This window comes from Acanthaster planci, linkage group LG14 (genome assembly GCF_054643075.1).
Source record: "Acanthaster planci isolate LZ-2023a linkage group LG14, COTS_SCS, whole genome shotgun sequence".
NCBI classification, from domain to species: domain Eukaryota; kingdom Metazoa; phylum Echinodermata; class Asteroidea; order Valvatida; family Acanthasteridae; genus Acanthaster; species Acanthaster planci.
Genome location: NC_141790.1, coordinates 7,867,531 through 7,885,368, shown reverse-complemented (window position 1 = coordinate 7,885,368; position 17,838 = coordinate 7,867,531). Strand labels below are relative to the sequence as shown.

The following is a 17,838-nucleotide window of genomic DNA, read 5'->3' as shown; positions in this document are numbered from 1 at the left end:
GAGAAATTAGATTTTTTCTTTTTTCGGAGGTCAGGGCGTAAAGTGCGACGGTGTTGCCATGGAGAAATGACAAAGAGAATTCTGCAGAAATGCAACCTAACACTGTACCTTTTTCAACTAAATAACTTGGGATTGGGAATTCATCATTGAGTTGTTTTCTGAATTTCCTTTACTCTTGACTTTATCCCTCAGCTGGGTCTGAGAACAGCAAAGCCTCATGGCAGACAAACACACAGAATACATTTTGCTAGATCCCATGTGCAGTTGAGAAATCATTCGAATGTAATGCCACAAATTCCAACCACAGGCAGTACATATTTTCAAAATATACATGTATGCATTTACTTATTTATACTCATAAACTCAACAATATTTATGAAATCATATTCACAAACTTAACATTTTCTTTGTTAATTTTGTTGGCAGCTATTTACATCACAATATTAGGACTGGCTTGAATGTCTGATTTCAGGAAATTGAATTTTGGTGCACTGTGTCAGTAAACAAAGAAATTAATGCAGAGGGCCAAATTTAAGTCTTTTTTGCAGCAATCTAACCACACCTGGCCTTTTCACACTACAGCCCCTCAACCCAGGTTGAACTCAACCCTGGGCGAGCCCTTGGCAACCCTGCATTCAACCCAGCATTGTTTCACACTTGTTTTGCATGGATTAGGCTTATCTGGGTGAGTTCAACCCCGAAATGAGCACAAACAATTTTTAACCCGGGTTGAAAATCTAAACCCTTGTCCGAAGCAGGGTTGAATTCAAGCCGGGTTGAAGTCAATCTCAGGGTTGACGCAGGGTTGAAATTTTTCAAGTGTGAATCGCCGCCCATTTTCAACCCTGCTTCCACCCTGCGTCAACCCCGAGATTTGTCTATTGTGAAAAAGCCTAAAGTGTAGTTTGGGCAGATACCAAGTACGTGTGCTTGATAATACAGGCCATAATCATACATGTATGACCAGGTTATATGCAGCCTGCAAACATTGTACATACATGTACATGTACGTGTATGGTAACTTTGAGGAAATAATTTTAAATCAACACAAATTCAAACAATACTGTTTTTTGCATTACCCGCATGTATCAGAACATGTTTGGCACATGGCAGTTTTGACAAAGCGGGCATTCAAGGCTCAGTGCATTTGCTCACATGCCACAAAGTATTACAGCACGCAGAGTCAGCATGTGTTAATGGCCCCAGAGTGGGATGTAGAAGGAAGTTGAACTTGGACAAAGAGGAAGACAGCGCTGGAAAACTTACCAACTTTTGCAACCCTGCTAGACTGGTCTGGGAGAGCTTGAAGGGGAGAGCTTGAACAGGATGGACTGTTATTTGGCCTTGTGCCAAATTTTTTTCAGCCAGCCCTTTTAATTTTATAAACCCAGTGTTCACCACCCCCAAAAAAATAAAACCGGTGCACAATGACTCAAGCTTTGGCTTATCTTTCCGGTTTTGTGTCAATACACTATATATCCAGTGTCCCAAGCAGATTTCCAAGGTGTCGAATGTGTACAATCTAAGATGTGGAATGTTTAGTGTTTGTGTGGTACCACTACAATTGGAGCCACAGTATTTTAGTCACAAAGTGTCAGAAATATCTGGTAAATGTACCTGTGCATACATGGGCAGTTCCATCAACAAAATTGTAAAAACAAGCCCTGCACGGGAAAATACTTGGCCGTTTCCCAGGTCTGAACTTCAGTTTTGTTGATTTAGGGCCATTAATGAGAATCACTAGCTCACTGGCTTCCCTGACGTCAGGCCAACTGCTCATGAATTTTTTGTTTTCATTTTGTTCACCAGGCAAGTGTCTGGAAACGACTCTGGAGTTGGGGTGAACACCAAGCCAGAAACTCGGCAGAGAATTGGAAAATGGCCTGTTAGAGCAAGGAGTGAGCATGGGCATGGCACCAAGGAGTTTCCCAAATCTTGGCTTTGTTTCCATCTTTGGCTTCAGGCTGCTATAATGGTTGACACATTCAGCCCCGGCCCGGAGTTGCTCCATAATTTGCAATTCATCCAATGCACATCAGCTCCCATGAATTGAAACTGAGAGTGGAGTTCGAAATAAAGTCAAAGAAGGAGACAAACAGCCAAGACCAGGGGAAAAGGTGTTTATAAAGGCAACAAACTGGTGGAAGAAACATAACACTTCACCATAAATGCAGCTTGTTTGTAAGGACAAATTATTTCCTGGTTAGTGCATGCAATGATCCAGTGAAAGCACAAGTGATCACTTCTAAACTTGTTCCCACCCATTTCTTTCAAAATTTAACAGCATATGAATCAGGAACCGACCTACATGTACATGTACACTACACGTATTGCACATGCAAGTTTGTATTTCACTCGTAGCATGGAGCTCTATTATTGTAAGTAGATAACCCCATGCATGGGTTTTGTGGCAACATACATGTACCAGCTACATGTAACTCTCGATGCATTCTCCAGTTATAATAAACCTATGTATATACATACGATGTACAGTATGTACACATGCATGTACAGTGCTCAGAAACTGTCATTTTGCCACTAAACCTGCTCTCTGATTGAAGGTTGACTGTTTTTGAGCATAAAGGAGTTCTAATTCCAAACCAGGAGTGTCAATCTCTTCTCAAAAGTCACATGGAAACCTTGATCAGAACTAATGCTAGCATGCAGCACGAAGCCCTAGCAACATAGGATCCAGGGCCCACTTAAGGACCCCAGGAAGTTTGGATTGTAGATGTTCTGTGGTCCAATCTCAGACACTTTCTGACCACTTTAACCAAAATCGTTTAAAAGCAACTGCTTCTGCGAGATTCATTTCATTGTTAAATAATCTTTCTCTTTCAAAATGTCACACACACATGTACCGTGCAGGTACATGTATGTACATGTAAGTGGGGAAAAAGTGAAGGAGGGGGAACATATATGATATTCACACCCCCCCCAAGTGGTGAGGACACATCCCCACTCTCCCCCACCTATTGACACCCATATTCTGAACAATGAGAAAGCAAAACAAGACACAAAGGTAGAGGTCAACATGAGGGTTGCTGGTTTGAGTATATTAAAATTCTGCACATAATTCTTTTTGTTGCAGTTCAATTGACCACTCTGTCAACAAGTTAAGGTTGTGTGCGAGCACAAGGCACTTGTATGTCAAGTTTGACTTTACTGATGATACAAAATGTAACATTTTAGCTTTGCATTTGGGCAAGCACCAATACAAGTGACCAAGTGCTTTTCATTCACTCTTTTTTGTTCCATAATTTTATACTGTTCTTTAAAATGTTAGTGCACAACTTACTGTATATGAGATTCCAAAATATCAGTGAGTCGGAAAACTGAGACAAATTTAACCCAGTTTGTATTCTTGCATGCTTCACTAACAAAATACCTGTGCCAAGTTCCGTCTCATTTGCCAGAATGTGTCACATTTTAATTCATTTCACACTTCTACAATGTGCTGTGCCATGCTTTGTCTAAACATACATGTACATAGGAAATGAGTTATCCATGGTACACCACATTTCATCACTTCTTTCCTCAAGTGGGCACGGATGACCTGCTTTCAAACCCAACAGGTCACAGTCACAGTGAAAAAATAAGGAACGCTACCAATGCTGCACGTACCGCGTACTGTACATACATGTACATGTACACACCTCAACTTTTGCCGAAGCTGGTTGGTTCTCACAAAAATAATGGTTTAAAGCTCTTCCTGGCTGATGTAATGGACATGCAGAGTATGATCTCAAAGAGTGACAGGAGGTTGTTATCACTTGACATGGGTAATGGGCAATTCACCCCAACTACTGGGACCCTCTTGTGCAATAATTTCATTCTGTTTAGCTACCCTGAATAAGTTAAACTCTTTTACGGGTTTCTAACTTCAAGCAATCTTGTGGACTTCTTTTTTTTCTTTTTTAATTTAAACAAAACCTTCAAGAAATTTTTCCAATGAGTTTAATTGGTTCACCAAGTTTCCATTGTTTCTTTCATTCTTTTAGTGTAATCTCACTTTCACAGTAAAGTCTATAGGTAGTTTGGCATCGGGGGCTTTAAAATCTCTCCAGTCCCAAGTCAAGTCAGAGGCTAAGCCAATTTTGTGAACTGTGTCAAAAGCATTCTTTGATTGCCATTACCCAAGCACTTGGTCTTTTGAAATAACTTCCGGCTGAATTTATGACAGGACTGGTGATGGACCGGTGATATTGCTGTGTAATTCACTTCTTGTTTCCCATTACGAAATGTCTAGGCTACATGTACATATGTATGTACAGAGCTACACGTACATAAACAAAGGCTAGAACACTCAGTAAATGATCAGCAAATTCACAATTCTTTGGGCAAAACAATTAACATTCACTGACAGCTGAGACTTTTGAGTACCTGTTGAAAGGTTACAAGCAATTCAATGCATTGCATCAACGTTTGAAACCTACATGTATAGTACCAGGTATCTACCGATACTACCCCAACAGATTTTTTTTTACACAAAGAAAACTGTAAAGGTGAGTCGGACAGAAAGTAGTCCGTATATTTATCAAATTTTAGCACCAAAACACTGAGAAAACAACACCAGTAAATAAAAGCAAGGATGTCGGGACATTGAAGGAGTAAGGCTTTGTATTTTCTCCCCAACATCATGTTAAATGAGCTCAAAGCTGCATTTCCTTTTGAATGTGCCCCCTCCCCCTCAAACCACCAAAAGCTGGAAAGGGAATGAGCACACAAACTACTCGATGCCCAAATTCTATTACACGTGCTAGTACCGGGGGAGGGGTCAGTGGTCATTTAAAAAGAAAGCTGAAAACAGCTAGCAAAAAGCTGAAATACAAAAAGGCCCCATACTTTTGTACAGACCAGGTGTACAAAAAAGCTGAATTCAGGGTCAACATCTAAAACAAAAACGACGAAATCAGCTAAAAAGCTGAGTCCTCACATCCCTGAAGTACATGTACTTCAGATTTTTGGAATTTATTTATTTAAGTATAAATGTTCATGTAGTTTTTAAATGCGTATGTGTACATGTACATACATTGTAACTAACATGCATTCATCTGCAGGTACATGGACGTTCACTTACATGTATATGTAAATCTGCAGGTTATTTTCTGCATACACTATGTACATTTGTAAATTGTACATGTACCGGAACATGTAGCTTCTGCATATGAACACAACTGCATCCTCATATTGTTTTATGCTTAAGTTTCTGTTTCGTGTTTGCTCTGTACACACACATCAAAAACAAGTCAAGTCACTATGCAGGGATCTGCATAACACAACTGTACAGGTTACATGTATGTACATGTACATGTACTGGTACACTGTGCCAGAAAATACATTTGACATACAGTTGGGACAAAAAGTTTACATACACCCGGTAGAACAAAAACAGTTTTCCTCAAATTTCACAACTTCACTCATTCCTACCAACTTTTATCATCATGAGGACAGACAAGATGGGTCTCTACTTAATGTACATTATGTATGCATCAAATGAGTGTAGGTTAATCAGGCCAAATTCAAAAGATCCCAAAAATGGTGTTTCTGGTTACAACAAGCAAGTGCAAACACACACAAACACACCCAAGCTAACCATCATCCCACCCTAATAATTTGGGCTACAAACTTCATATTGTAAAGTGTAATTTTTTTAATGTACAAGGAAACTTGACTCCAAGGAATCTACTGGTATGTATACAATGTTCCTCAGAAAAAGGAAATTTCCAGTGGGCAGCTGAAAGTGAGTAGCTTGTTTTGTGCCAGGGATGAAAAGATCACAAACGATCTACCAATACTTGTGAAGCAGGAAGTTAATCAGTAAATTAGAATACATACATTTGCATGCATGTACATGTATGTATGCTTTATAGTATGCTTACAAGTAAATGTACATGTACAGTGTATGTACAGGGGATCATTTATAAATAAAAAATATTTCAATGGATTTTCAAGCATTTTTGACATACATATAATATGTAGGCCTACATGTACCGTACTAGTAGGCTTATGGATTAAGTCCAACAACAAAAACTTGTCCAAATGGGTCCACAATACTTTGTACATGTAAGTGTTCATATGTATGTACATGTATCTCACGTCTAAATTACACTGTATACAATGTAAACGGCCATTTCTGTTGCAGAGGGAATTTCACTGCTGGCAAAAAAGTGCTTTGGTATCTCTTGAGAAAGAGTACATGTACCAGGAGGCGACAGTCATCTTTGAGGGTGGGAAGAAAGCGAGTCTCTCCGATAGTCACCACATGGGCCCTAATTTTAAAACACTTTGCATTTCGCAGAAAAACAAGGAAGGCCATCATGGAGATTCCTGAGCTCATCGAAGTTCTTGCGCAGAGGAAAGTTCTACCCTCACTGAATCCCCAATTCCTGGTGATGCAACAGTGAAACTTCTTGCCAAAACAGTGGAAAGCACCGGTATTTCATGGTGGTGCCGAGTTATGTTTGTGTGTCTTAAGCAGTATCACAGCATAGGAATCACTGGGCAGTTTGCCCATGTTGACTCCCCCCAAACCTCCGCTCGCTTCCTGCCTCTGTGGTATCAGTGTCTTAGATAAAATTTCCCCAACAGTTGCCCAAACACACTTTCACCGTAATGGCACAGTGCTGCTGGGTGGGGGGGGGCCTGGAAAAAATTAATGCTTGGTTTTATTTCCTGCTTTGGATGCAATGCTACTAAACTAACTGCGCCACATCAACAAGCTGGGATCCACTTGACCTCAGCTTGGATTCTGACATGTGTTTCATCAACAACTAATAATTTGGCAACTCTTCAAGTGGCCTGTTCTGTGTAATATAACGCTATTGTTTTGGAACCACTTATTTCATGTACATGTTCATACAGTGTAGGCCTACAAGTACATGTATGCATGAGACTTTGAATTGACAGCAAATTTACGCGGAGCAAGGGAACAACCAGGGAAAACACAAAAGATAAAGACACCCACCAAAGCACATTAATGCATTCTTGTACATGTACATGTGATGTAATTAGGCCTACAGTGTACATGTATGTACATGAGCAATGTGATGGGGTATTTTATCCCCATCCCATTGAAGTGAATCTATTGAAACCTAATTCACAATAAATATTGTCTGAAGGCAATCACACATTATTTATTAGAATATGCGTACATGGAAAGGGTACTGTGATCCAGGTGGACCAATCTAGGGAGTGTTGTGGAGTCAATCCTTTTCCTTTACTGTCTTACCAACAGCTCTCCTCCCCATCCATGTAACCAATACACGCACATGTAATGGATACTGCATGCGTAGGGATACTCCACAGACACGGCAGCGCATCAGAGTACTGCTGGTATGTCCGATTCCTTCTGCCCTGTTTTAACGGAACTGTTATTCCCAAATTAGAACTCTGGGTATACATGTAACATACACATACATGTATAGCCCCCATCACTTGCATCCTCCTTTTTAGCAAGTTGATTAACTGATGCAACTAATTTGGCATTGAGATTGGGGTTTGGAGCTTGCAAATGTGCATGAAATGTGGGTCTCATGGCACTTTCTGGGGTGTTCTTTTGATGTCACAGTCGTGTTTTCCAACAAGTGGCCGCTAAAACTACAGTTGGCCATCAGTACAAAAGTAAAAGAAAAATTCATTAAGTGTTACAAATTCCACACAGCTGTCACAGTGTCAGAACACTGGATAATGGTGTGAGTAATACAACCCAATTTAAAATCAAAGGGACAATTGTCAATTTTGAAAGAACTGGAGGTAAAATTCAAAACTAACCAAAAGGTGATATTTCGGAAAACTTTGGCCACCCATACAAGTTATAGGCAAAAGGAGATTTTTCTTTAACCTTCAAATGGACATTGTAAGTGCAGGTTGCAAGCACTGTACATACATTTGTACAAATGTAAGACAGAAGGTTAATTTTAAGGGTGCACGGGCATTTCAATTTCCAAGCCTGGACCTGTGATCTGATAATCCCTTATACGTTTATGTAATGTACTAGTACATCGCCATAAAGTTCACCAAATGACAAGTAGGAAATACAAAGGGGTCCTTTGTTTGCCACACAACTGTGACAGGTCTGCCGACTTTGCTCTTGATATCTTCTGAGCATTGCCCATATTATAAATCCTACATTTCCTTTGATTTTAGGGATTTTAGGGCTCTAATCTCAAGACCATGGTTTCTCTAGAGAGAGATCTACAGTGGATGGGCTTTGGACTCACTCCACACACATATGTACATTGTACTTTGGTCCACCAACAACCCCTTCTGTCAAGAAGTACTAGCCTAACAACATATACATGTAGGTTTACTTATACTAAGAGGCTGTCCTTTTTATCTGAAGTGGGCAATTGTGGTTTTCACCACATCAGAAAAGAAACCAAATACCTTACATCTTGTAATCTTTTTTTGTGGCATGGATTGTACCACTTGTGTGTGAAGTCAAGTACCATTGTTAGCCTAAGCTCTGCCTTAAATCCAGAGATTTACTGAGATTAGAGCATTTATCACTCCTGGCAATCTCTAGGCATACATGTATGGTAACGTGGCAGGAAAGGAAAGTGTTCCATCTTCGCCTCTCTCTCTTTAACGATGCAATTCATCTTTGGCTGCACTGCCAAATCAAATCAAAGAAGGAAGCACTTGCATTTAAACTGAACAGATGTGACCCAAAATAATTTCCTGTCACATTCATCCTTGGAATTGATGGAGTGTTTTGGGCTGTATATTTGCTTTGACAGATGAAACTTCAGCTGAACATGTTCTGTTTTAATAGCTTGTCACTTTTAGTTTTTTAAAGGTTTTTATTACAATTCCTTTTAAAGGTGCATGTAAATTACCCTCCAAGATACCAAAACTGCTTACTACTGGCATATTGTAAATACTATAAATTTCACATGCTTGATGTTCCCCTTCCAATGTATGTATTACAAAAAGAACAGCAAACGTCAGTACCTGTATAGCACAGGTACACACACCTCCAATATAACTGGTACCGAGTACAACATACCCAAGTGCAATCAGATCAAGACTTTTTAATACAGGCATACATGTACATTGATGTATGTCAATCAGTCACAGAACAAGTCACAGAGCTACCATTACAAACAGTACAGTACGTGTATGAGTCCCGAGTTTTGTACACACCTAAAACAACTGCAGCTTTCATTGGAGCAAACATGAAACATCTTGATCTTGACACGAAACTTTTTACCGGGTATACCATTCTTGCTTTTTTCATTCAATCTAGAAACAAAAAGCCCCTGAAATACCAAGCTTCAAAGAGAAGTTACACTTTCAGTTTGACCCCCTATAGATGAATGGTGAACTTTTACACGCGCACAGGTACCGGTACATGTACTGTATATGTACAAGCTTCTCTTGTATTTTTATAACTTACCACCAACACATTTTCCTTGGGAAAATCCTTTTTCTCTTCTTTTCTTTTCTCTTTTCCCCCAGCCTGAATACGGAAGGGATTTGCCAAGGATTAAACATGGATTACCAAGTCTGACAAGGACACACTGGCCTAACATTCCAAGATAATCTAAGATCCGGGTACATAGATTACCAGTTCACCTTGCATACTACATGTACATGTAATTTACTGTACATTTAATTTACTCTGCTTGTTCAACAAGCAGAGTGCACTGTTCCAAGTTCCTTCTCTTTTTTATACACATAGTCCTGATTTGAATTGCTTAAGTCAGACCATCATTATTGTGCTAACTACCACTCAATGCATGCAACCAGTTTACCTCATCAAATTGGTTGCCAGCATTTTGTTTTGAGATTTCTTGTTAGTGTGCTGTAATGTTTTTTTTTTACTTTTTTAGCTTTTGCCACATCTTCTGTCAATAATTTGGTTTGTATTCCTTAGTATCTCAAAATCATTTTAAACCTAGGGATTCAAAGGATATGAAGAGTTGCAGACCAATTCCAGAGCATGTTTCCACATCAGATTGTCAGACTTTCAGAAGTTGGACTGCGATGAGACTTGGGATAAAGGAAAATCTACAACATATCAAGTAGATGGGGCTGCTAGTACACATACATGTAAATGACAAACTTAAATGGTAACGCTTTTCAGTGCTTTTCAGAGCTGACAAGGCATGACTACATACATGTAAACAACAGTTTTATTTTTAAGGGCAAAAAATAGCCAAACCTGGATGATTTTTAACTCTAAAAATTAGGAACAATCCAGTTAACCCTCCTGAAATCTTGAAAAAACAAGCCTGACAAATTGTAGTTTTCAACCCTGGAAGAAAAATAATAGGCATTCTATTTGAAAAGTTTTAGTCTGTGATTTATTTGTTGATTCTGATGCATTTTATTCCCTGTAAAAAGTGGGCATGCAACTTTTCCTCCTATCAGCAGATTTCTTCATTTTTCACTTCACACTCATGCCACTGAAAATTGAAAAACACTATACAAACTCTTGTGAAGATTTGAATTTCCTTGTTTTTTGTCAAAGTCCAAGTTGCATGCCTGAAAAAGCCCCAATGTTTACCATTATCACAGTATCTATAATAAAATACATGTACAATGTACATCTATCAATACACTTCAACTTGCCAACTGGTACATTGGATATTCAGTCATTGGCTTCAAAAGCTACGGCTAGGTCTAGTGTTTACGCCTCTCCACACATTTCCAGTGGAGCGAAGACCTAGCTCTAGACAAAAAATCAGTCATGCAACTTGGATTTTGACAAAAAAGGAGGAAATTCCAATCTTTACAGGACTTTGTACTGTGTTTGTCAATTTCCAGTGGCACGAGTTTAAAGTAAAAAACGAGGAAATAAGCTGATCCGAGGAAAAGTTGTATGCCTGAATTCCTCCACGCCTAAACTCATGATTCTCAGCTGCAAACATTTATCTCCCACTTTCTCAGCATTAATTTCCAAACCTCTAAGGAATTTCTGAGTGGTAAATACCAATAACTCAGGGAGAGGGCCCTACAGGCTACAGAGTAATTGTATGGTTTACAAATTGGGGTACAGATCACTTAATTGTGTCCCTTGGTCAAACTCCTGCCAGTATCTACTCTTACTGCAAATATTCAAAGCCACCATCTGAATTTACAAGTACATGTAACAATTTGAAGTTTTCAGACCTCACCACCCAGTAAAAAGGATACAAATGTAATTTGTACAAATAGCAAAGAGGAACTTTTCCAATGACAAGCTGGTTGTCAACAACATTCCACAATGACTGGACATTTTAGTAAATCTTTGAGCGAGTCAAAAGCAAAAACCACAGTTGATATTGCAACAAGGGGCCTTTGTGTGATTATTGCCTTAGGCATTTTACACATTACATGTACAGGTCCACTATATGGGAGAAATAAGATTGACAAAGGGGCTTTCTTTTCATAAGGTTGTTAAGATACCCTGCATGTGCCATAACAAAAAAGGGTAAAGGGGAGAGCTTCAAAGCCCTTCACAGTTGGCCACAGTCCAGGGCTTTGTTGTCTGGCTGCTGTTGCAAAGTTCCTACAGTAGGAGTACAAGAAATCACTGCCAAATGAACTTGATAAGGGACCCCCCCCCAAGCCAGGGTGGCTGGTAGAACACAGACAAGGAAGATTAAAAAGTGCAATCTCACAATCTTTGGGAATGTTTGAGAAAAATCCCATCCAAGAGTTAATGTACAATAGGTAGGCATTCTTCAGTTCTATGACTAACACAGGAGTGCAAGTACATGTAAATTGCACTGTCTACATACATACCTTGAAGTAACAGGTCATTTGTGAAATTTTGAGTGGCTATGCATGTTCAGAGCCACTTTCTTAAAAAAACCCGTAAAAGAAACTTTTGCACAGAAACTTGCTGAATCTTCAAAAATCTACCTCTTATGAATTAGAACACAGATGCTCTTTACATTTTACTCTTCAAATAGGAATTACATTTTTTTAGCTACATGTATGCCTATAGAAACTAATGCAGCTGGGCTCTGCACATCAGGCCCTACCGGTATGTACTAGAACAGTATACAGTCAACAATGCTACAGAATTAGTTCTGCATATATACATGTACAGCATCCTACCAAATCAGTTCTACAAAGTGAGTTCCAGAGGGTTAAGATTTTTAATGAACAAGCGTCAGTAATTGTATAAATTGTGCCAAAATGTATAAATATGTTATAGTAAATGTTTTGTCATACACAGAGAAAAACGTCAGTATGTTTTAACTTTAAAAGGTTATTTATTCTAATTAGAAGTCCAACTCTAACACAACTGGAACAAGTCTAAATCGCAGGGAAGCCATTTCCTGTCTTGTTCCATGAATTTATCATGTTCAATGTGCTCTGTTAAATGTGGCTTAAAACATTTAGATATAATTTATCACAATTTCAAAATTATTCTACACAAAAATTGAGAAGTAGTGTAGTTTTATTCCATCGCTATTGTTTCAACTCGTGTCCCCAATAAGAAAAGTTTTACCTCAGTTTTAAAAATTTATTTTAAGATGGCCAAGACATGAATGAATACAGCTTACAAGTACTCCAGTAACTCTGAACAGCGGTCGGCCTATACTAAATACATGTATGTTACTGAGCTAACATTCAAAGCAAACTTGAGTAATGTACCACATTCCCTTCCTTATTCCTCCAGTAACAAGCACAATTTAATTCATGACTAAGGTCTGAGAGCAATCTGCTTACCAGCCAATTAATATCCCAGCAATTCTATTTATCTGCAACCCCACCACCTGCAGTTGCATTGCCGGCTAAAGTTGACACCTTGTAAACCAACAACCTGTTGCACTTGTAAACAAATCACTTACACTGTACAGATTCCGATCACCACCCCCAAGGGCACAGCCACCTACACTGTCACTATTACCTGACCTCTCCCCCCCCCACAACAAAACAACGCTTGCTGATGGAGGGTCCTCCCAGAGATCAGAGGGTGCGACCCCCAGTCCAAGTTGATTACCAAGGGGCACTTTCACTGCCTGAGGGTAGGTGTGTCCCTGATCAATGGGTCATGGGAAGCTGGCAGCTTGGGCCCTGGACTGCCTCAGGAATTTAAAGGGAGGGCAGGCCAGACATTTTTGAGGTCAAGAGCAGTAATTCCGAAAACTTATTTGTAACTGCTACCAACACACCAGAGACAAGATCCTTGCATGCAAGACTAAACCATCACTACAGACTGTAGGTTAACTGTTAATACATTTCGAAGACTGTTTCCTAGAATAGCTTTAGACATGTATCTATATCCAAGGGGGTGGGGGTGGATGGGCACTATTGTACAAATGTAAGTCTGGTATAAACAGCAGTGTAACTGTTCCATTTTTATACAATTCCATCAGCAGTCAAACTGTGCACAATTCTGTACAATATCTGGCCACAAATTCATAACAGCTGATAAGCAACAACAAAGCAGGTGTGTATGTCATACTCATAGTGACTTGACTTGAGTCTGGATGGCTTGTGGTTTTAAATTCGGTAGGACAATAACAGCTGTGTAATGTGGTGCTGGACAGTAAACTACAAAACTTGTGAACTATTTCCTGCCAACGTCAGAAATTTGTAAAATCTAAGTCAATAAACCTCTACAAAATAATCTTCAACCCTGCAACATTAACATCTTTAGAATGCATATATGTATAGATTGTAGGTAAAGTAGGCCTGCATGTGCTTTGGTGGTCATCTCTTTCCAAAATTACTTTTTGATAGGTATTGGATCTTGGTCGATGTTCCCTTAACATCCATTGAGATAAATCTCTTGACAGGGTCTACGTGCGAGGTCGCAACTTGACAAGGTTCTGGGCCTGCTTGGTGGGTACTGCTCCCAGCCTTGGCATGCTGTGTTGATGTGTGACGTCATTTCTTCCAGTGTTCCCAGTTGGGTGACAAGGGGTCAGAGGGTGACCCACAACAATTCCAAGCGCTTCAAATATTTCAAATTTTCAACAACTACCACTTTCAAAAAGGTACCATATCATCATTTTAAACAATAAGCATTATGTGTGCATTACATATACTGTACATATGTACAGTGGTATGTGGTTGGAACCACTTCAGAGATTTAATCGTAATGAATTTAAATTGAATTATTTCTTTTCAACACAATAGACATGTTGCATTATTATGCAACACAACTAATGGACAAAAACCACACATATAGCCTGTATATGATAGTTCTTTGTATGAAGACTGTCTGGTCCAGGATCAAGAACTTGTAATTCATGGAAAACCAGGGTTTTATGTTGACAGTTGGGTTAGAGGGCACAAAGAGTTTTTTGACAGAAAAAATGATTCAAAACAGTTTGTTAAACATGTAAGAAATACACGTACATTATTTCAACCTTATTGTATACATACATGGACATGTTCATACATGGACATGTGTATACATGTCCATGTATGTACATTTACAACAGTAGGGATATCCTGAACAGGGGTCGATAAACTGTACCAGTATTTCATCACATTTTTTATCTAGTTGCTTTTAACCGCTGGTCTTGACAAATTCTGTGTGGTTATAACAGATGTTCTCACTGCAGTATCCATGAACTGCCTCAGTGTCACCAGAAGTTGGTACAGTGTACATGTACATTTTGTCATTTCACAAACATTAACCCATGTTAAGGAGTACAATGCTACCTACAGCACTGGTTGATTTTTGTGCACACACTATACTGTGTAGTTTTATTTCACTTTTTCTGTTCCCCTGATGCATTGCTGCACATGCAAAAACTGCATGGAACAGGAGCTGGCAGATGCTTGATCTGAAATGAGACCACAACTTACGCAATGCCCTTCGGCTGTGAATCATTTTGATACATCAGTCACATGACGGCATCTAAAAATAACCAACCAACTTTTATTCTTAACTTTCAATACATCCTGTTGGGACTACTGTGTACTTGCACAGTAGTCAACATACCGGTGTATCTATCCAAAGTTTCCAAACAACTACAAACAATGCTAACCCTGTCTGGGGAGGACTGTGGAGTGGGACTGAACTGGACCATTTCGATGATTGAAATTTTTTGTTTTCATCTTCATGTACCCTGACCCCCTGCCTAAGCAAAAACAATTATTCAACTAAAGTTTGGCCAAATAGAAAATGCTTAACTTTAGAACATACATGCTTTGCAATGACAGCTTCTCTCATTATCAGAGTGAATTATTGTACGAGTTTCTCGACAGCTGCATATAAGCCCTATGTACAGCATGTACATACATGTACATGTACGTACATGTACGTGTCTTTGCTGTACCAGCCGTTAGTGTGCCAAATAACAACCAGTGCCGGCGAACATTCTCACCATGGGAGTAGAAAATGTTCTCATCCCCTCAGGAACACACAAATGTATCTCCTTTTCCTTTTTTTTATCAATTTGCCTGGTTTTAAGCTATTTTATTTTTTGTGTGAGGGTTTTTCATTTTATTTGTGTTTTTTGCTTGATTTTTCTTTTAGTGAAACATGCAGAGCCTAGCTCCAAATGATGAATCTTGAGGTTTTCAGCCAAGCGGTGGATATTTTGGGGGCTGCAGACAAACTGATAATTTGAAAAATGGAAAAAAGCTCCATATGGGTATCAGTAACATCCCACATCCTCTAAGAACAAAATTTCACAAGCTGAACAGTATTGAAGACCCTCTCCTCACTGTGGCGATGACTTCCTGAATCTGTTGACACCATATAATGTCCCGGAAATCCTCGACTGGTTAAATCATTATTTGTCCTTCTCAGCTCTTGGGCGGACCTTGATCTCATTAAAATCTTTGAACTTGAACAAACGATAGTGTGTCCTTGGCATGGAATGCTGAAGGAGTGCGAGCTCAGCCCTAAGTGTTATTTATCTTACAAAATGATGTGAAATGGGCAACATTTCATCAACTCAACATACATATGAACTCAGACAGCATTTGAAAGGACGAACAGATAAACACTGTTAAAATAACACAAGCATTATTTTAGTTCCTACAATTTTTTATTGGGTAGTCCATGTATGTGGAATTTCCCTCTTTCAGAAAAAGACAGAACTTGTAAATGACTTCATACTTAACACAGTAAGACTGCAGCATCCTGACTCCACTGTAGATGTTGGTTGTGTAGAGAGTTTAGTGCAAGGAAAGAGTTCCATATCCGGAATCAATTGACAGCCTGTGCACAAACCCTAGGAGTCTGGTCTGAAAAATTTTGAGTGTTTTCAAACTAAATTTCTTTGAATATTTTCTCTGTTAAATTTGACTTTTCAGGACATGTTATCATTTTCTGATGGCTAGTAAATCACTGCACTGCAAGGGAAACTTAATGATGTACATAAGTGCAACTCTTTACCATGCATTTTCGACATTTTTTTCTCAGAAAATTTGGAAATACTTTTCAACTGACAAAAAAAGGAGGCAGGATGCAAACCCTGTAGTTGGCAAAATTTTACAAGCCACACTTTGCCACTTAAAGAAACTAAATTTACAAACTCGGCTCCTTTGTTGGAAAGCCTGTATACGATACAGGGTAAAGGTGGGGGTATTCGACCACATGAGAAAAGCAAGAAATTTGACCAGCAGTGTAGTTTTTGAATGCAGTTGGTCAAATTTTCTTCCTGGTCGAAAATTCCCGCACTCACCCTACGTTTAACTCGAAAGCCTAGGCTCAGTTTTGCAGTATACTTAAGTCATAAGCTGCATTAGATACAAAAGGAATACAGTAGCCTAGTTTCTCATCCAGCCTCCTTCCTTTTCCCTTGATTTGAGCACCTTCCTTGCACTGCAGTGCGGTATGATTACACGGTTGAAAAAGAAGTCACAAAAACTGAAATCTCGTAACAATAGTCACAACTACAAGCACGATGCAATCATCGTAAATATGTAAACAACGATCCAGCCAAGATCAGCAGCACTGCAGACCGGCTGCACGTCACTCACGCAGCGCAGGACAAAGCCAGCCTTTATGGCCCGTCCACAAACAAAGCACGTTGATGGTCATGACAATAATGATGAAACTGACAGCAGCGATCTCCTTATTCTCGCTTTAGAGAGCAAAGAAATTTAAGCACTTGGGCTACTCACTTTCCGGATCGCCGTTTGTTGCCATTTTCGTCTTTCTCTCACACTGGAATCAATCTCGGGTAGCAATTCACCAGTAACACTCTGCGATCGGGGAACAATTTGGGCCAAACGATCTTTGATGGTTAGATCTAAGACAACAAAAGCGTGCAACACACACACCGGAAACTGTCACCACAATCCCTAGCATCGCCAGCTGAATGTAGCGTTCACGTTGCGGTTGAGTCCACGCCTTACAAACCAACTTCACACGCGTGGTGAATCAATGGGGGTTCCAAATCTAAGCTTCGTATCCATTTCGGCTACACGCACTATTAAAAACACTGACTTCGGAAGTTTTTATCTGGATAAAAAAACCTGTTTTACCAGATAAACATGTTGTTATGATCTTTTTCACTAGAATTTCAAACCGTTTTAATTAAATATCAATATTTATGGGACTTACACCTAGTTTCTATTTCAGCTACAATGACCTGCGGTTGGGAAGCCGTGGTTTGGAAAAGACCTTCATTATGTGAGGTGCAAGTGAATGAATGCATTGTTGAAACTGTTTCTCGGGGCGTGATCATCCGCTCGTGTGAAACCGCTCACCAGCGGCGTGACAAGGCTAGGCCCCCTCGTGATAACCTCACATGCGATTTCACTTTCTACAGTGTTTGGGGACGATCTCGTCAGTTACAACTGCGTAAACTTTGAACACAGATTTTTTCCCCCTTTTTTCGGGGGGGGGGGTAGAGTGATCCAACCATGGGGCGGGGGGGTTGGAATGCTTTCCTCCCTTCCCGTTTGTTTGTTTTTTGTTTATTT

At 39.5% G+C, this 17,838-nt stretch overlaps 1 protein-coding gene and 1 long non-coding RNA gene across 3 annotated transcripts in view; one reads left to right on the top strand and one right to left on the bottom strand.

Moving 5' to 3' along the window:
- The window catches only part of LOC110985353 (uncharacterized), a 31,308-nt gene extending 14,056 nt beyond the window's left edge, over window positions 1–17,252 (bottom strand). The window contains exon 1 of the mRNA XM_022246325.2: window positions 17,035–17,252. Coding sequence (XP_022102017.2) covers window positions 17,035–17,059 — 25 coding nt within the window. The 5' untranslated portion in view covers window positions 17,060–17,252. The remainder of the gene's footprint in view (window positions 1–17,034) is intronic.
- LOC110985356 (uncharacterized) lies at window positions 23–12,315 on the top strand. 2 transcript variants are annotated; one of them, XR_015427733.1, is made up of 4 exons: window positions 23–685; window positions 1,810–1,898; window positions 6,302–7,335; window positions 9,463–11,349. It is a non-coding gene; the product is annotated as an uncharacterized LOC110985356 (long non-coding RNA). The 2 variants fall into 2 exon arrangements; XR_002598984.2 differs by lacking the exon at window positions 23–685 and having other exon boundaries at window positions 1,432–1,898; window positions 9,463–12,315.
- Window positions 17,253–17,838: the final 586 nt, after the last annotated feature.